Source organism: Pipistrellus hanaki (genome assembly GCF_964339955.1).
Source record: "Pipistrellus hanaki genome assembly, chromosome: 13".
Classification (NCBI taxonomy): domain Eukaryota; kingdom Metazoa; phylum Chordata; class Mammalia; order Chiroptera; family Vespertilionidae; genus Pipistrellus; species Pipistrellus hanaki.
In genome coordinates, this window is record NC_140515.1 from 44,383,240 (window position 1) to 44,404,717 (window position 21,478).

General features: G+C 38.6%; 1 protein-coding gene across 1 annotated transcript in view; it reads left to right on the forward strand.

The window, feature by feature from the left end:
- RARB (retinoic acid receptor beta) overlaps positions 1-21,478 on the forward strand; it is a 625,020-nt gene that overhangs the window by 272,262 nt on the left and 331,280 nt on the right. Inside the window, exon 4 of the mRNA XM_084902993.1 lies at positions 15,337-15,784. Coding sequence (XP_084759119.1) covers positions 15,607-15,784 — 178 coding nt within the window. The 5' untranslated portion in view covers positions 15,337-15,606. The remainder of the gene's footprint in view (positions 1-15,336; positions 15,785-21,478) is intronic.

A 21,478-nucleotide genomic window follows, 5' to 3' on the forward strand; every position in this document is an offset into this window, starting at 1 on the left:
GAGCTGGGCAAGTTAGAGTTCAGACACTGTTGACATTTGCTGAGCCTTCTGAAAACTGTTATCTCTAAAGAGATGTATAAAAGAATTCAGAGAATCTATGTGGCAGCTTTTTACATTTGAGACTTTATCTGCTTTTCACTGTTATTATATTCATTCTAAATTACTCTGTTCTGTAATCACGCTGATTTTTTAAGGAGCCTGTTATGTTGGGGTGCATAATTAGAGATATCTTGTTTTTCCTTCTTCTGGAAAATTTTGACTTGTTTTAACATCCATTTGTGCTAATGAATGTCTCTGCTAGTATGCTCCACAGGCACTTCACATTCACTCATCCAAAACTGCGCTCCTCATGAAACCTGTTGCTGCTTCTCTGGGCTCTGTCTCTGTGAAAGGCACCATCCTTTGCTTCGGTTCTGAACCCACAATTCTGGAGTAAGCCTCGATTCTGTATTCTCCTTTGATGCCATGAGTCCAATCCATGTCTAACTCTATCCCTAACACCTCATCAATATCCTTTTGGTTGATCATGACCATGGACCAAAGTTGCGGGCCCTCTTGGCAGGACCAGTGAAATCATCTCTGGTCTGGTTTTCTAGCCTCTTGCCTTTGCCACACATTGGCAAAAGCGGCCTTTGTAAAATGTAAATCTGATTACTCCCTTCTCCTGATTCTAACTCATGAATGACTCACTGGCTCTTACCTTCAGGAAAACAGTACACTCTTCATAATGCATCCCACGTCCTCCTCCATCTAGTTCCTTCCTTGCTGGTCTCCTCTCACACTATTCCTTGGCCCATTCCTTGCATTCCCTCTAGTTCATGTAGAAGTCCCTTCAAGTTCAGTTGTCACAGTTCCCAGCCCTGGATTGGCATAGGTACCCATCCTCTGTGCTTCCATAATATTGGGCACAAAAGTCCATGAGAGCATGGAGCAACCCTAAGCCTGGTGGGGGTTGTCTTTTCCCCCATTAGGCTCTGAGATACTAGGCTCTTAGGAGGGGGAACTGACATGAGTGAGCCTTTTGCTTTTGTATCCCAGCATCCAGTATAGATCAAATGTTCAGGAAACTTGCCCAAGTCATCCAATCACCTGTTAAATTCATTATATGATTCTCACATCTATTCCCCTCTCATCTTCTAGTTTAGATTGATATCACTTCATTTTCTCTCTCTCTCTCTCTCTCTCTCTCTCTCTCTCTCTCTCTCTCTCTATATATATATATATATATATATATATATATATATATATATATATATATATGTATATATATATATATATATATATATTCCATCTAACTTGGACTAATGCTAGCCCCCAAATATATCTGTGATCCCTTATCTCTATTTGGAGAATTCCTTTTTGAATATTTCAATTCATCTTCCACCCTCTCTGCTCCATCAAGTCTTTTCTGCTTTCCTACACATAATCCCTCCTTTCTTTGAACAGTTCTGTCTTCTCCTACCATACCCCCCAGCACACATACACTTTATTTATATCCGATTGCTATAATTTGTGAACAGCCACCATTTCCTTCTTAAACCGTGGGCAGGGATTGTTCCTCCTTCTCTCTGCTCCCCCATGGGTCTTGCTCGATGCTTTGGTCATAGAAGGGGCTCAGAATTGAATTGGAACTGCACGGAATTGAATAAACTACCCATTTATGAAATAATTTGCTTTAGAGTTGCCAGAATTAAATGGCCACTCCAGTGGCAATATTACTCTCACTCAGTAATATCATTTGATCCACGGAGGAGCTAGTTAATTAAGTAGGTGGATTAAAAAATATATAATCTGCTAGAGAAAGAATGTTTTGGCAGGCACCCATACATTTTTTTTTCCTGAAAAGCATTACGATCTCTCAGCTATAATTCCTCTTGCTTTCCACCCAAAATAGCAATAGGGCTTTTTGCAACATGACTTTTGATGGCTGGCTTAGGGATGCAGGCCATACACCTGTGCGCCAGATGTGAGCTGCAGCCTGTGTGCTCTCCCAGTCCATCTGCAAAGCAGACCCCATGCTGGCTCCTTTCTATAGAAAAGCGGGCATCGGTCCCCAGCCTTTTTACATGATAGGTTCCCTGGTGCTTGCCTGTTTTCTTTAACTTAAAACCCCCTTCATTGAATTTCAATGTCCTGGATGACCTTTGCCAACACAGGAGGCCTTAGTGCATTTGCTTGTCCCTGAGTCTGCTTTTTCTCTGCATGTTTGACTTTTGCCCGGTGCTTTTTTGACTGGTAACCACCACTTGTGAGAGTGCTGTTTGGTCTTCTGTCACCGAAACAGCCACATCAGCATCCAGTGTAGTTAATAGCTGATCAGGTCCTCGAGATTTCCATGTGGAGGAGCCTGAAGGGTGTCATCTGATAGTGAATGTAGCTTTCTCTGGAATGAATGGGGTTCGATAACGAATGGGTCTGCATTGATGGGCACCGGGGACAGGATAGCTTTGTCATCTTCTTTGTGTCTGTAAGAATGCCTCTGCAACCGAATCTGACCCATTTCTATGCCAGCGTGCTAATAGTTGTGGAATCTCATTCATCTCAACTGAGGCCAGTTAGCCCTGGAATCCCATCTGTTTGAGTGGCTGCAGTAAAATGTCATGGCAATGTGGCCATTCATTCACATCACCAGCGAGAGCTTTCTCCCTGTTAATTTCCCTGCATTTCAAGTGATGCCAATTGCACAGATTCTTGCACCGTTTAAAAACCAAAAGGTGGTGTTTGGAGTTTTCATTTATTTTTATTTTATTTTGATTTTTAAGTGTTGACAAAGAGAGCTAAACAGTTATAAAATAATGCACAGAATCAAAATGAGATGCTTTCCTCCCTACAATAGATTTTTAAAAATGCCTTGGCCAGATTTTTCGAGTCCCTCTTAGCATAAATGCCGAAGGCTGTATTTTTGGCCAAGAGGAATTTTTAGGCTGATTTTTTTTCCCTCCTGAAAATACAGTTTAAGCAGTAGAGAGAGAGAGGATGAGTCTTAACAAGAGCAGAGGTAAAAGAGGTGCTGTCGCTTGCAGATTGCTCCAGTGACACAATAGTTAGGAATGTGGCAGGCCTTCTAGTTAAACTCCTGGCTAGCTGGCGGGCAAAAACCCTGGAGCCAGTGTGGCCAGAGAGTGTGGTAAGTGCTTGAAAAATCACAGTCAGTAGGAAATAATGACCATTTTCATACATTTGTCATTTCCTTAAGAAATTTCCTAAATTGATTTTTAAGTCAAGAATTTTGGCTTTTAAAAAAGAATATATGATGTATTTGTGTGTATTTAAACATCTGATATAAAAGGGTGGGTAAATAATATAGGAGACAATAGATATTTGCAAAATATGAATATGGGGAAAGCATTTTGTTATGTATCAGGGTACCCACTAGTGTGAACTGGCTTAAACATCAATCAAACTTGCTTAAGGTTATCAGGCATTTTCAAGGACTCAACAATAGTACCAATAACTACTGTTTTCTAGGTTCCAGGCTTAGTTCTAAGTATTTGAATACTTTAACTCATTTGATCTCCATCACAAACTGGTGAGCAAAGTACTGTTTTTATATAATCCCATTTTACAAATCAGAAAAATAAGACTCATTAAACTTAAGATTTTTATCCTTTACTTATTTCCAAAAATAAGAGTCAGCTCCTTATTTTCAAGGTATGAATTCACAAAGCAATGTGCCTACCAGTTTTTCTGCCAACAGCCAGAACTAATGCAGCAGACTATTATTTATCCAGAATGCCTATCATCTGACATACTCTGAATTAATAGCTTTTCCAGAATCTGGGTCTCTTGACTCTGAAAGAATGCAACAGTTGATATATGGCATTTTAGCCCATAATACGATATTTACACAAGTTAAATACTTTAAATATAATGTCCTGCCTGAACACATAAAAATATGAAACATTATAGCTCATGCATTATCAGCCAAACGGTCAAGATACCACTGCTGTATTTTCTTATGAACGTCCTTTCTCCTATTTTCATTCTGAAAATTAGGCTACCAATATGTGACCTGGTGATCACATCATCACTTTATACCATACATAAAACTAAACTATGCCACAATATTAGAATGCTGTGATTATTAAAGTGGTAATTGTTTTTAAATATTGTTATTATCAATGGCTTGAATTCTTCCTATGTCATAATCTCTGATAAACTGTGTTATGTATTTAAATGAGTGCTATTGGCTTCAAAAATGACCCTTGGGGAAGCTAGAAATCTGTTTCAATGGAGCTACCAATGCTCAAAGTTTCTTTGGAATTCTTCTATTCAATTGCCTTTGTAGCAAGCATTAGTTTATTTAGGAAGGTGGCCACTCTTCATGCTTGGTATAGATTTGCTTTGAAAATGTAATTTCAGATGGAGGTCCAATCAACAGGGGCAGGGGAGATTTGGGAATGAAAAATGGAACCACAAATATAGTCACAAGTTGATAATTATTTTATATGATCAATGGCTTTGTTAGTCAGGCTGGCTATAATATACTACATTATATATGATATTAATATGTAACAAATCTCAATTACTTTATTCAATACCCATTTATTTCTTGCTAATGTCACATTCCAATTCAGGTCAATATTCTGCTCCATACAGCCATTCAGGGATCTAGGCTCCTTCTATGTAGTGGCTTTGCTGTCTTCTAGGTTAACAGAGATCTATATTAGACTATGGACATCTGGCCAGCAATTGAGGAAAAGCGAGAACATGAAGAATTCCACAGGAGGTTTGGGGAATCAGGCCCAGAGGTGACACACATCATGTCCATCCACATGCCACTGGCCAGGGCTCAGTCATGCCCCTACCTAATTGCAGGGGACATTGGGAAATATTGTCTGGCAGTGTGACTAGAAGGAAAAGGAAATGGGATTTGGGGAGAACATAGCAATATCTCTGCCACATTACCTCTAGTGATGTTCTATTCCAAAAAGGTGCTCCATAAATGTCTTCAGTAATTGCAGCATAATCTGAATACGTTGTTGAGCCACTTAGTATCACTGTTTTCAAGTAAAAGTACCCCTTAGAAATACATTCTAGTAGATTCTTATATTTGTTTTAAATTTTATTGACATCACATATGTGTTTCAATTTAGAAGAGATAGACAAAGCGGGTTCAAGATCTGTCATCTTTGATCTGTCACATCTTTTAGGGGTCTTTCTGGCAAATAGAGAGAGACAGAGAGCAGTTGTAATGTGACCTGGGGCCATATTGCAGAACTTCCAAGGGAGAAGAAAGCAGTGGGATAACTAAAAAGGAAATAACCTGTTCCTAATGAAGGGTACCAAGCTTAATGTTCAAGTGAGGTTAAGTGTTTCATTTTACTTCTAGGCATTATTTTTTTTTCCTCCCAACAGAATAAGAGAAGGTATTTCAGACAAGTCCTTATTTGTTGGAAAGAGGTTGCTACTTTTCATTCTTCTACTCTCAAGTCTCTTGAAAACTGTAGATATGGTAATTAAGACAGTGAAGGAAAATCTGTCAGTGAAAAAAAAAAGAATAAAACAACAACAAAACCATGAAATTTGCTATTTTTTGTTTCAGACTCTTTTTACAAGCATGCATGCACAAACCATCTCATTTTTATTCTTTAACTGCCTCCATCACATCTACTTCAGGCTAAACAGCCTGTCATATAGCCCAGACTCTGGCAATTTTCAAGGAAGCTCTGAAGCTGCAGATAAATAAATGACCTTGTACAATTTTCGCATGACATAGCAGAAAGGCAAAATTGTCAAATAAACATTTCAGACACTCATTCAGGAATGGTTGTACATTCCCAGCAAAGGTACCACACTCTTTTCTCTTGACATGACTCTGATCCCTGGCTTCCTTTTATACCCACATCTCTACACCTGACACCATGGGGCTGCATCTGTCCTTCAGTGTTGTAGGAAATTTTAATAGGCAGTGGTAAGCATCTTCAAGTTTCTCTCCCTGGCCATTACCACACAGTGGGTTTTTCCCTCCAGGGGTAAAATTCTATTTTGGCAAAATTGTCTCTTGGCTCTAGGATAAATAATAAGTTAGTGCTTGTGGTTCATGCTTTTGATTAGATCGTTCAAGCCTCTGAGTGGGCCGGCATATTAGTTTCCTGTCGCTTCTATAACAAATGACAGAAAACTCAGTTGTTTAAAAACCACATAAATATATTATCTTATAGTTCTGGAAGTCAGAAGCCCAAAATAAGCTTCTCTGAGCTAAAGTCAAGATTTCAGCAAGATTGGTTCCTTATGAATCTGGGGAGAGAATCTGTTCCCTAGCCTTTTCCAACTTCTAAGGCTGACTATATACTTTGGCTGTTGGTCCCTTCCTCTCCCATTAAAGCGTACTACTCCCAGTCCTTCTTCCATCGTCATATCATCTTCTCCTCTTCTATCATATAATCAAATCTCCCATTGCCTCCCTTTTACAAGGATCTCTGTTCTGATATTGGGCTACCTGGATAATCTCCCCATTTCAAGATTCTTAAGTTCATGGCATCACATCTGTGAAGTCCCTTTTGACTTATAAGGCAGCTAAAGGCCTGGTGCATGAAAATTCATGCACTGGAGGGGAGAGGTCCCTCAGCCAGGCCTGCCCTCTCAGCTCCAACACACAATCTATACATTATGTTTTGGAAAAACTCTAGGTAAGGCTGACTCTTCAAGAGGTGTCATGCTAGCATACTTAGCAACCTTGGGTTGAATGTTGATACCCTAAGAACCCATATTTATATCACTACTCCCATAACTTTTGAAGTTAAATCTTAGACTTTCTTGTACATTCTAATGTGTGTATATTCCTGCTGGTTATTTTCTGAAAGTCATATTTTCACTTTGGGTGTCTTTAGCAGATGGAATCTTATAAAAATGGCCTAAAAAGGAATACAGGGACATTTTGTATATGCTTTTAAAAATAGGACTTTAATGTGCCAAATGACCTCCTCCTGATGCCGAGGAGTGATTCAGATTTCACTCTCTGCTCATTTGGCAGTCAAAGGAATTCCTCGGACTGTGTTATTTCCTCTAAATGACTCTGTTCTGTCTCTTTCATTCCCAAATTAAATTAATAGGAGATAAGAAATATCTCTTTTTTGGTCAAATTTAAGTTACTCAATGTGGTTTCCCTAGGTTTAAGTTGAACATAATTTTATCAGTAACATTTATGATGAAGATGGTGGCTATAAGAGAAAGGCTGCAAAACTACCAGGCATGCAAAACTGACTTCCTTACAGCCATGTTTCTTTTCTATCAAGAATAGCAGTGAAAGCAACTGACAGGATTTGTGCTGAGTTCGGAATTTGTGCTGAAAACAGGTATTTGGCTGAATGCATTTGAGAAATTTTAAGTGGCATTACCTGGAACCAATGCCTTAAATAAATGGGGACATCTGAGCTAAAATAAACTGGAAAAAGAGGACAATGCATGCACTGTCTGTTGAAGCAAAGCTTTCCCCACAACAAATTCTAAATCAGCTAAAGAAACCCAGGAGAGTTGTCTGTGCTGCATCACAAGAAATCTGAAAATCTATCCTTTGTTTGCTTCTGCCTGTTTTTTATGGTGTCACTGGATTTTAGGAGGAGGAAATGGATGCGGTGTTCTCTCCCAACAATCTTGTCTGTTTTGTTGCTTGGACTGCAATTGAAGCCAGCGCAGTAACATTAACATTAATTGCCTTGTTGAAGTGTTGGGTTCCTGTGTCTCAAAACAGATGCTAATAAGTGTCCTCTCTCCAATTTGGAGTCTTCAAGAAAGCACATATGAAATCATCAATGCATTCAGTGGCATTTCTAATTATCCAGTATGCCTGCAGGTGCATGGCTAAGACGGATCAAATTCCATCTTTATTTGCTTATTAGTAGAAGGTGTTTGACAAAACCCATGGCATGTTCATAAAGGCAGGTCAAATCTCACCTTTGGTTGTTTACTTTCAGATTGGCACCAGTGTTGTACTGTCTTTCTTTTTCCATATACCGATAACAATTTAGACGTGCTGAATGAACCTGATCTCAACTGGGGTCTTGGGTGAACCCTTCCCTCTTAGATTAGTCTTTAACTAATTTAGAATTAATTTAGAACTGAACAGCATTAAGGGATCATTCAGTCTAGGTATGCCAAATTTATTTGACCACAGGTTACTTCTTTAAAAAATTCAGTGACTTTCTAGTGAAATATAATGGATGAACAACATGCACTTTTCCTTATGCCCTCCCAAATATTTACTAAAATGGTAAGAAGGAGATGGAAAAAAGAAGAAACCATTCAAATGAACAAGGACATGAGAATGCTAATTATAGACAGGAAATGGCAGCATTTTTTGAAGATGGGAAGTAAATGGGCAGTAGTCATGAATAAATCAGCAAAGTGCAGAAAGCTGGTTGCTAAGTGCCTAAAGAAGTAGACACAAGCTGCGGGGTTTGAGACAGTCCCAAAGTGTAGAGGCACCGGATATCCTGAGAGCAGGAAGTAATGACTGAGATAGGAAAAAAATGGTCTGCTTCTCCACCTATTACCTTCTGGTAGTCACTGCAACCTGGTAGGAAAGGTGAATCTATTCTTTGAAGATACTGAACTAGAGAGCTTACTGTGCTCTGGACACCAAGTATCCATGTGGAGTGGGGAGATGGTACTAGATGAGGAGGAAGAAGTGAAAAACTATACATTTAATAGTAAGCCCACTGGCAGCCCCAGGCTTAATTCTTCCTTTCAAATACCAGAAGTATTTTCAGGAAGCTTTTTTCTTTCCTCCCCATCCTGGGCAGCATGTTAGAGGATTTCTCAATGAAGTTACCAAGGAACCTGTGGGGGAGGGAAAATAATCCTTCCCCTCCCATTCTGAGTTCTTGACTGAAACCCCTGTAATAAAAGACAGATTAACAGGAGAAGAACAAGAAACGTTTATTAACATGTACACCTCATGTTTACATTGATGATAACCAGAGAAAGATAAATGAGCCATTCCAGAGGTGGTTTAAAATTCAGGATTAAAGCCCTTCTTAATAGGGAAGGGGGAGGGGATATAGAGTTGCTTAGGAGGGTGTGAATGGTTTTAGGAAAAATGAGTGGGCCCATGCCAGCATGGATGGGAGGAGTGATAGTGTGCGACAAAGTTCCTCCGTGTATGATGTTGACTTGTGAGTCTACGAAACTGCTGGGGAGGAGATTTATCCCCGTTTTGGAGGATCTGTCTTTAGGCGTATTAGGAGAGTTCAGAGAAAGTCTGAACTCTTGTTTGTTTGTTTGTTTGTTTGTTTGTTTGTTTTTCAAGTGCCTCCGTCTCAAAATAATTAATCTACCACAGCAGCATATTTTGGGGTGGCATTTTCTACCTTTCAACCCCTAAATAAAAAAAATCCTAAAACTCTCATTGTGAGACTCCCACAAAGAAATGTCCAGGTTAGATCACTTTTTCAGGAAATGCACCCTTAGACAAGCTTTGCTCATGAAAATAGTGCTTGCCATAAGTTTTTCAGTTTAGATATAAATTGAGCTAGCATTATGCAGATAATAAACTTGAGAAATGCAAATAGGACTAAAGGAAATAAAACAACAGAAAATAGTGAAAAGGAACAGAGTTGATATAGAGAGCAGAATAAGACATTAAAATAAACACTATTATTAATATCCTCAATGGTATTCAGAAAAGATAAGGCATTTATTGCAAAAAGCAGAATTATAAATAAATGGGAAAAATAATAAAAACTTGTATACAAAAATATGGTAGCATAAGTATAAAATTCAATAGAGTCAAGCCCTGGACAGGTAGCTCAATTGATTGGAGTGTCATTCCAGTACACCACGGTTGTGGGTTACTCCCCAGTCAGCACACATATAAGAAGCATCCAATTAATGCATCAATAAATGGAACAAAATATTATATATATATATATATATAATTTTATGTATAAAATTTTTAAATACAATTCAATAGAATAATTGGTAGTTAAATGCAGGGAATATATAACAGAATATATGGGTGAAGAAGTAGAAGATGAAAAAATATGTAATAAAATTAGAAAATTTATGTAGAAAGTCTATCTAATAAGATTTCTAAAAGGAGAGATTAAAGAAGATATTATCAAATAATATTAAGAAAAAAAAACACAAAATTTTCTTAACAGAAGAACATGAGTTACTAAATTGAAGATCTCTCCCAGTTGTCATGCAGGAAAAGATCCATAGGGGATAAAGAGAAGATGACAAAGGCTTAGAGAAAAAAAGTGTCAGACACAAAGGATCTGAAATCATAATAGTATTAGGAATTTCCAGAGCAATGTAGAAACCTTGCAAAGTGGTGCAATGTACTTTAACATTTTAATTTCAAAGGCTATTTCCAAACCACAGTTTTAATCCAGCCAGACTATCCAACAGACGTGAGGTGTAACCTAAAAGATATTTTAGTATATGAAGAATCTCAAAACATGCACCAGTCCTCCCATGCACTATTTCTCAGAAAATTAAGGAGAAAAGCCACCAAAATGAAGAAATAAACCAAGAAAATGGAACACATGAGATCTACAAAAGAGTTAAAAAAAAAAAAAACACAGAAAAACAGTAATAGAAAGTTCTACTCTGACAGCTATGCATGAGACTAGGAAAGCAGCCAGTCAGCCCTGGGGTGGGAGGAATGTCCCCAATTGTAGAACTCATATATCATATGACAGGTCTGGCAAAATTTTCAGACAGTTGGGAAAGAATTATTCATAGATACAAAAACAATTAAATTGTATAAACAAAGCAATTATTAACTCCAGGAAAACCCAAAAGTTTTATCAGAAAAGAACTGTAAATACAGTGCATCATGTGGCTCAGCTGTAACAATATTTACCTAGTCATAGTTATGTAAGCATAATAATATAGATGATTGAGTGATTTTTTTCAAGTTGTGATGAAATTGTGTTGGGAGTAAGACAGGAGGAAGAGTTTTATTTGTGTGGGCAATAACCTAAAAAAGCTAAATCACATTTACAGTAAAAACCAACAGGTAGTTGGTTACAAAATTATGGAAAAAAAAAACTTGTTTAAGTATATGACCTATAAATATAAATAACAGGGGGAAAAACAGCAGCTAAAATATTTTGGAGTCGTTTCTCATAGGGAGGAGAGCTTCAGGATGGGGAAAGTAAATTATTGTTTTTCTTTATGAATCTAAAGTCGGGTCAGGAAGCTGTCATCCATGGGCGAAATTTGGCAGGTTGCCTGTTCTGTAAATAATGTTTTATTGGAATACAGCCATGCCTACACATTCATGGATTGGCTTGGGTTGTTGCTCTTCTGCCCTAAGAAGTTGGTGCAAAAGCAGAGTGGAGTGGTTGTGACAGAGACTGTAAGGCCTGCCATCTAAAATATTGACTTTCTTTGAAGAAGAAATTTGCCAATCTTGTGCCTAGAGCAGAGGTTCTGTACTTTTACCTGAATCAGATCCATCTGGAGGCTTGCTAGAACAGACTTCTGGGCTCACCTAGGATTTCTGATTCTGTAGATCTTGGGTGGGGTTTGAAGAATCTGGACATTTCAAGTGTCCAGATGATGGACCAGGGCCTCTGTTTGGAGAACCACTTGTCTAAAGGAACTGTTTGGCCTTTTTAAAAAGTCATATGTAAGTATCATACTTATAAAAATAAATATTTAGAAGTATAAGCTTGGAAGCTTGCATGAAAATTCAAACTAAAAACAACCTCCAGTGAATTAAATGTGACATGAGACGATTAACATGTAAGTTTTTAAACCTTGTACTGGAACAAGAAACTTAACAAATTTCACTGAAGAAAATATACTGTGTTTTATCTATAATATGATCTCACAGATACAAGCATCAATGTTAACGTGCAGTGACACATTTCATCCAAGCAGTTGGTGGGCAGACCTATCACTCTCCGTCATGTCATTCCACCGTTTATCAAAGGCAGATTCCTGGATATAACAACACCAACTATGCAAACAGTTACTTAAAAATCTTTTCTGTTTCCTGCTCTAAAATACGTTTTCAGCATTTTTAAAAATGTACTATCTTCTTGTAAGACACCTGTGCTCTGAACAACACAAATGAAGACACTTGATTTAAAACCTACTCCTCTTCCCTTGACCCCTCTCACAGATGAAGAAACTGACACCCAGGGAAGGATGGTGGTAGATCCAAGACCTCCTGACCCAGTCCCCACTTCCTTCCCCCTCCTGCACCCCAGCTCCTGTTTTCTTTGCCTCAGGGGGTGAAGAAAAGAACCCTGAATGAGCCCAAACTCAAATCAGACATGAAGCGGGGGGGGGGGGGGGGGGGGGGGGGGGGGGGGGGGGGGAAACCGCTGCTAATACCAGTGAACAAAGAAAACTCTGCTTCCAGGAATAGCCTTAATCAGTCACATATGTGAACACAGACCCAGTGACCGTTCAGACAGTTTTCTACCAACATAACAGGATTTTCCCGACACATTGATTTTTTTTTTTCTGTTTGCCTATTATCAGTATCAGTCTTTTTTTTTTTTTTTTTTTTTTTTTAAGATCCTAGGCATGATAGCAGACCTTTTAACCAGGCAAGGCAGGATGCCAAAAATCTGAAGTGTTTGAAAGCAAAGAGAAATAAAGGATATTGAGGGTAGAAATAGTCCCCAGTTGGTGAAAACAAACAAACAAACAGCTTTTTAAAAATCTCAGAATTGTGCCCTACGGGGGTGGGTTTGCTGAACTGTCAGCTCCCCCAGTTAATGAGGCGGTTTGTCTAATGGAGATAGAAAAGACCACTGATAACAATGCCGGGCTTTGTGTGTGTGATTTAAAAATCAAATTGAGTGGAAGTGCGGGCGAACACTAAATGGTATTGTTTATTTTCTAATTAATTTGCTGCAAACGGCAAAATGCAAGTGCTAAATATGTTCGATGGTGCGTGATTTTTAGGAGAGAAAGCAATGGAAACATTCCCCTCTCATAGTCCATTTGCTTTCTTTCCATTCTCGAAACGAGTCATGGTTTGAAAGTTGGAAAAGGACCTTGATATTTGGGGTGGGACATCCCTTTTGTGTGTTACCTAAGCCAGCCAGGGATGTGGTCTCCTCTGTAAGGTTTTCGTGGGGGATGCAGGGACCCTGGGACCATATGGTCTGGCTGTTGAGGATGCTCATTTGTAATATTAATAGGCCAGGGATGCGAGGCCCTGCCGGGAATGTCATCGAAGTGAGGACAGCCTCTCCCATCACAGTTGCTCATGGACTTTTTCCTCTGTGGGACGCAACCAGGACAATGCTCAGAATAAATAGTGCAACCAGCCAGATCTAGGTGCACATTCTGGCTTAGCCTCAGGCTGACTCTGTGACGTTCGGGATGAGTCATTTAAATTCGCTAAGACTTAGTTTCCCCCCCCCCTGAAAAATAGAGATTATAATGCCTGCCTTATGAGAGTATTCTCAGATCTACACAGCTCATAAGTGAAGTGCCTGGCACACGGCACACAGATTAATGGAAGTTGTGATGTATTGGAACATTTTAGGGTTAGTAATAACCAAACGCTAACTGCACAAACTGAGGAATTGGTAAGCTCTCATGAGTCTTTGTTCTTAAATTTACCTAAATCCCACCTCTTCTTCTTCACTTCCATGACAAATGTTTTGGTCCTAATGCTATTTTCTGAGGACTTTTGAGATGTGTTCTCTCCCCTGCCCTAACCCCAAAGCCTCTTGTCCATTCTAGCAAACTTGTTCCAGAAGCATATCATCTGGTGGGACAATACACGTAGTGCCAACTGTTCACTACCTAGTCTTTATTCTGCATCAGATACTGATCTTTTCTTGATATTACCTCATTTAATCCTCACAACACTTCTCTGAAGTAAATTATATTATACACACACACACACACACACACACACACACACACACACATACACACACACACAACATATTGAGAGGTAATTGTCAAAGGGGTGGAGCCATGTTTTGAACCTAGGCTGTCTGGCTCTGGAATCAGGCTCTTACCAATTGGCCTTTATGCTGATCTTGAGATGCTGTTCCTGCTCCGTGCAACGTGGGCTTACACCCAGGGCTTGGTATTCAGTGAGCTCCAGAATTTTGACTTTTACTGAGTATTGGTCATCAGGGCCAAAGTGAATCTCTGATGCTCACAACCAGCCTACCCTCAAGTCTATTTCAGTCTTCTTCCATTCCCTGTTGCGAGGAATTCTCAGTGCTGAACATCCTGAAAATGCCCTCTGTAGAGGATAGGACAGCTTTGTTATCCTCAACAATATGACCTCAATTGGTAGCTGTTAAAACTAGAAATTCCATGAGAGCAGAAGCCACATTAGTGTTGCCCCACTCAGTTTGTCTCTAGTACCTACATCAGCACCTGGCACATAATTGTAAGTTAGGATTTGATGGGCTGATGAATGATTGAATGAGTGGACAAATGGATGATGGTCTTAAGAATAAATTGCTGGAGGGATGGATGGGTAGGTGGTACTCTTATAAAAGTGTACACTGTTGACAATAAGGGTTGATATAAAATATACCTCTGATCTTTGATGACTATATCTTACTTACCTTTTATTAGATTATAGTTTTCTCCCACAGTTCTATTTATTTTGTTGGGTATATCATTCCCGATGGCTGCATTAAAAGCCAAAGTTCTTCGTATGAGATATGTAAAATCTTGGAAGCATAAAGGTTAGGATAACATTAATCAAATTGTTTATGAAAGAAGCAAAAAAATCATTTATTCATTCATTTATTCAACCAATATTTATTGAGCAGCTGCCTGTCTGGTACTCTTATAGTAGCTTAAACTAGAGCTGTTAACAAAACAGGAAAACTTTGCCCTCCTGGTGAGTACATTCTGATATGGGGGACAAACAAAAACAAACACTCCCACTGTGTAACGGATCATGTTAAGTGCCATGGAGAAAATTAAGCAGGGTGAGGACTATAGAAATGATGGTGGGTGGAGACTGATATTTAATATCAGAGTTATTTTGAAATTATAAGTTTCATTCTATATTAAAATGTGAACATTTAAGAAAATTAAATGGGGAATAACAGGGTTAAAAGAGAAGTTAATATTAGATATTTTTCATTAAGAGGAGACTATTGCCAAAACCGGTTTGGCTCAGTGGTAGAGTGTCGGTCTGTGGACTGAAGGGTCCCAGGTTCGATTCCGGTCAAGAGCATGTACATTGGTTGCGGGCACATCCCCAGTAGGGGGTGTGCAAGAGGCAGCTGGTCGATGTTTCTCTCTCATCGACATTTCTAGCGCTCTCTCTCTCTCTCCCTTCCTCTCTGTAAAAAATCAATAAAAATGTATTTAAAAAAAAAAGAGGAGACTATTTTTGACTTGTGAAATATATACATACATATATTTTTTTTCTTACAGGATTAGCATCTCTGGACTTTTAGAGTGATAGCCTTTCCCAGCCTCCAACTGAAAGAAAAAGAAAAAATATTCATCATCAGCATAACAACATGAGAGGTGGATAAACCATGCCAGGAAGACACAAGGTCAGCTGCTGAACTGTCTTGCCTTTGGCCCAGAACACAGCTCAGACTCAAGTGTTGCCCTGAATTCACCAATCCAACGTTGGTTCAAGATCTGGAGTGATGTGTTCCCACCCCAGAACACCTTCCTTTTTGTGAGGCCTGAAACATGACCACCAGTAGCCACGCATGTCCCGTCCCGGCCGTGAATGGACACATGACTCACTATCCAGCCGCACCCTACCCATTACTCTTTCCGCCGGTCATCGGAGGACTTTCCCTGCCTCCTCTTCATGGCCTTCACGGGCACCCTCCTTCAAGCGGATGCAGCACCCCATCACCTGCAAGTAAGTACCACTGGAATCTCCTCTCTTTTCTCTCTGTGGATTGGCTTAATGGGCCTGAGAAAACAGGATGGTTCCTATCCGGAGTGAGTTTTTATCCCACTGGATGTTGGTTTCTCTTGGTGTAGAATTGTGCCTTTAGTGCTATTGGCAGAAATATGGAACAGGCAAATGGTGAATTTTAGAATTTGGGTCTTTCAAAACCACACTGATATTTTGCTAGATTTTATGAAATGTGTAGACTGATATTTTATTAGAGTTTATAAAAGATAATCAGCATATGCGGCCAATATACCTGAAGAAATTAGACACTTAATGATGTGAACAGTGAATTAGTAGTTGGTGCCATAAAAATCATTAATGATAATCCTGGATTGAACATCAATTTTGGTCGTAAAGTTCCCTTTGACTATCTTACTCATTTCCCAAGTAATGATAATATTGTTCTCAATTTCCCAAAGACCTTTGCTACCAATTCATATCACATAAGCTTTTTAAATGCCCTTGACCATTTGATTCTACTAAGCTATTTCTTCCGATCTTCTCTAAAATGTGGGATATAAAGTACAATAGAACAAAAGTAGAGTTAGAATTCTTCAAACTGATATGACTTATTCATAGAAAGCACCTATGTCGTATGATTTAAAAAGAAAAGTTTGCCTGTTTAAGGACAAACTTTGATAGCTAGTGAACAATCCCACCTCTTAGTCTTGGGTTCCCTGGTTTGACAGCTGGAGGTAAAAAGGCATATTGATTCCACGTGCCGCACCAGGTATCACAGCACAAACTCCAGGTTCTTCCCGGTTCACAGCTAAACAGAACTTCAGAGCTCGTCCTGGTGATTAGTTTGCATTTTGCTGCTTTTTAAAGAATTCCTCCAAATATTTGCTTCGTACTTAGACATTTTTATTTTGAAATACTGCCTTATTTTCTTTTTTTATTGTGATCTTTGTACTTTCTCTTCTCTCTCCCATTACATTTTTTGCTCATTGAGAGTAGGGGAATATTTCATCTAATCAGGATCCCTTAGCTCCTGGTACAATAATAGGGAATAGATGTTTGGATGTCTGCATGTCTGGATGCATGATGGACAGATGAGCAGATGGGTGGACATATTTTCACTGCAAAGATGTCAATGGTAATCACAGTATTATCATGCCTGATATATATATATACACACACACATTTACTTTCCTTCTTGGAATGACCTGACTATAATTTTTCTTTTCTGAATTTCTAACCAGAGCATGTGACCTATAATTTTTTTTAAATGATTAATAACATTCTCCCATGCTTCTCAAGTTCAAACTGAGAGTAGCTGTAGCCAAAGTAGATTCTTTGCTATCAGGAGAGATGGAAATAGTTCCTGTATTCAAAATATTGTCCACCCAATGCAAATGATATAGTGAAGTTGCTTTCAGCTAACACATAATGGGGGTCTGAGTAAATTATTATTAAAACCATTAAAATTTCACCCAAGTACCCCTATCTAATGCTATAACTCAGCCAGCCTGATGGACATCATGTCTAATGCATTTCTTTCCTAAGATCAGAAGTGTATTTTGTACATGTAGCCAAGAGTTAAACAAGACATAAGTATTATTCCCATTCTGGGATATCTAATCTTACAGATAGCAAACTCTAAGGTAGCTGCAGCCCTAGGTGCTCACAACAAATCCCAGCAACTTTAAGATCCTTTTGTTACTGATTTTAAGAAAAATGCAGAGCATAGTCAATGGTGGGTGAGATCATTATGCTGGGTTAGCATCTTTAAACACTTTAACAGGTTCTCTATATGTAAATCCGTCACCCATCTCTTCGCAGTTATTCTAAGGTCAAAGAATTCTATAGAATAGTGCTTGGCAAACTACACAAAGTCAAATCCATTCCAGCATGCTTTTGTTAATAAAGTTTTATTGGAACACAGCCACAGTCATTTGTTTACATATTGTCTGGCTGATTTCGTGCTATAATGTTAGAGATCATAGAATCCACAAAACCTAAAATCTTGACTGTCTTGCTCTTTCCAGAAAAAATTTGCTCATCCCTGTTATGAAGGTAAGAACATTGAAATAGGAGTCAAATAATCTATATCTAATCAGGCTGTCTCAAACTGGTGATGTTAGCTCTTCTAATTTTTTCCCCAATCAGAGTCTCAGTGGCTCAGCCTGTACCCTGGATGAGTTGGACTGTATCTAAGGCTCCCGTATCTCTAAATGCAAGCTGCTCTTTTCATTTCATAATCCTATATAATAAAAGCATAGTATGCAAGTTGTCCCTTATGGAGTTCAACCAGGGGGCAGGGTTAGCTGGGAGAAGGGAGGGAGTACCTGGCTGGCAGCCAGCAGCTGCTAGGCCCCCTACCAGTGCAGGGATTTCATGCACTGGGCCTCTAATTACTAATAAAACACACAATGCTATCACTACCAGGTTAAACCATAAGGCAATTGCTTCTTCTAGATCAAAATTGGTCAAACCTTGGTAATTTCATATGATCCAACCTTTAGAAGGAGAGGGTTTATAATTCAAAAAAAGGAGGGGTATATAATGGATGACATTTTTTTTTTCTGAGAGCCTTCGAGTGCTGAGTAATGCACCTTGAAGGTGGCTGGAGAAGGGGCCGACAGAGAACAAGGTACAGAAAGCTCAGGCTGGAAACTTTAACGTTGGCTTACTTCAAACCCTGGCTAATGCATTGTTTTATTAGCTTTTGCTACAGACAAAGCACATGAAAACCACTCAGATTGAAATTATTGAAAGAAGCCACTATTACTATGCAGTCAGCTAGTTGGCCCTTGAATAGGGAGCTGTCTTTGTTACAGCTTGTGGTTTCGAAGAGCAGGGAACAAGGTCTTAAAAGTTGCACACAGACGCTTTCTTGGCTAAAAATAAACTTAGAGTTTTATTCATGTCCTGAGGTTAATTAGGGAGGTAGCCAAATTCTATAAAGTCACAATAACTAACAAAACACATGCTTGGGTGGAAAAGCATGTATAGGTTGTAAGCTAGAATGCAAAGGGAACAAACATTTTGGAGAATGACTCCATAAAGAAGGTCCCGTCGTTGAACTATGGGATTTAATGGTGTTTCTTTCATAATCTGTACACATCTAGATTCTCCTGCCCTGTAATGGGGTTCTTATAGCATCCTATATTATAGAGGCTCAAGAACCTTCCTCCTTAAAGGGAAGTGAGCAATTTCTATTGTGGCTACTGATGTTACACCCACTCCCTATACTTCTGTCCATTCACTTCCAATTCTCTGGTCACTTGGCCTCCTAGATTAGAACATGAAATCAGCATGTTGAAGCACTCTTTTCCTATAATGCAGATGTCCCCCTTCCCACATATATAAATATATGGCTATGTAGGCTGTCTCAGTTTCTCTCCCATCAACTATAAACTATTTTTATTTGAAGGATAGTCTTCTTTAATTATCATATTCAAGTACTTTAAGCATGAAGTAGAATATAAATGATTAAGAAAAATTGTACTATAAAGGATGAAATAAGATCATCTCCAAGGCCCTTTCAATTCCAGCAGGTGATGTATAGTCAGATTTTTTTCCCTGGTCTCCAAGCCATGTACAGGCAAACAGCCCATATCTCCTTGTTTGGTGCCTGCTGTTTTGCAGCATGAAATTCTTGCTATTGGTTTGACCATTTGTCACCATTCACAATTCAGAGGGAAAGATGTGGCCACTTTTCAGGAACTGTGTTCTCCAAAACCTTCTCTCCTAGGGAACAAACGGTTTATGCTTTCAGGAGAGAGATGAATTTAAGGCATCTTCTATGTGTGCACATTCTTGACTTTGCATTCTGACTTAACTCATGTATCATAGAGTCTTTGTAAGCTTAGAAATCAGGAAACATATAAGAAAAGAGGGAGTTTAAATAAGTAATAAACACTGCCATGTATCAAGCACTTCTTGGATCATCAAAGCACATAATGTTTGCCATTCTTAATTTTGTATAATAGTCTCCCAATTTTGATCTGAGGCCATGAGCAGCAGTCCCATTTTATAGATGAAAACATGAGGCTTAAGGAAAGTAAAGAGCTTACACAGCTAGTTAATGTTGGAACCAAATTTCAAGCCAAAATCTTGAATCCACAAAGTGCATTTCTTTCCCTGTAGATTGAGCGATGAGGCCAACTTAACCCCTGCGATTAATTGCATGTACCATATGCAGTGAATGGGTATCCCATGATGCTTCAGGAGGTCCTTAGAGATGAAGGGTATTGAAAGGACCTCACAACTTCTTTATTTTCACCAACTATTGTAGAATCAGCTATCATTTTTCATTAAAATGGGGAGATGAGGGTGGACCCCATAGTCAAGGAGTCACTTTAGATGCATCTGTTTATCTCTGTCCTGTGAGCAGAGAGCTGGTCACCTTCAGGCAAGGGTGATTTCCAACAAGAAGCTGATATGCTATGCCAAGGAACACTTAACATTTTGTCTGCCTGAGCTCTGTGAAAGTTGGACAACTGTCCTTCTGTCTCTCTTTATGTTCCTTTCATTGCTGCCTATTCTGTTTTATTGCCACACATGTGCTTTCTTATAGGTTGTAAGCTGGAAAACATTGTTAAAAGTTTTGACTTTAGAGCCACTCTTAAAATGATCTCAGTTTAACTTTAGTATCTTAAAATGAAAGTTCTTCCCCTGGTTTTTTAATGGCCAAAAAGTACTCTCCTGTCAAAATCACAAAATGGGGTATATGCTTTAAAAAGGCCCAACCTTCTGGAGAGTCAGACTGTGAGTCTCAGAATTACCAAAAACAGGACATAAAATGAGTTTTATTTCTATATCTTGTCTTAAACTAAGAGGAGTCTTGTTACCCAACTTGTCTAAAGCAGTGTAGGCTGCCTGATTGGACTTCCTTACTAGATGTTAAGGACAATTGTCCCTGATGTGTTGATCTTGTTTTAAATACATGCAGATTATTGTTAACTAAAACCAACTCATTAATTCTTATTATCCATCACCCTTGCTCTGTAGTTTTGTCTTCTTTCTACTGTGATTTATATTTGTCCTTAAACATATACAATGACCCCACTGGATAGGGATCACATCTCATTTTAAGATGTCCTAGTATATTATTGGTATTTAGTGAATACCAAATAAAGCATACATGTACATATGTGTATGTATGTACATGTATGGCATGTATGTGTTTACATATATATGTATACATGCACATAAATGCATAGGTAATATATATCTATGTTTCTTATTTTTAAACCAAATAATAATAAGGTAAAATAAATTTGTTAGGAATTTGAATAAACCAATTATAATTATTTGGCCTATTTCATCTGCCTTCGGTCATTGGATATTTTGAAGTTCTGAATCTAAGGAAGGAAGGTAAATGCTTTTACCTGAATTTTTAAAAAATAGAGATTACATATTTGGTCTGATTGAACAGTCCTAATAGTCTTGCATAGGCCTATAGCTACATGTGTATTATATGAGTTCATTTGTTAAAGGTATTGATTATTTGTGTACAGTGCCTCTCTTCCCCCAAGATAAAAGAATTTTTGTGTCTTCCTAATATCTCTACAATTTCCCCAGACTCTCTGGTTGAGTACAGTGTGTAATTCTCTAAATAGTTCTAATGAGGAGTTGGGCTCATTTTGTTTGTTGAACTTTACCCCAAAGGGATCAAGAGTATGTGAACATGAATTAGAAACAAAAGGA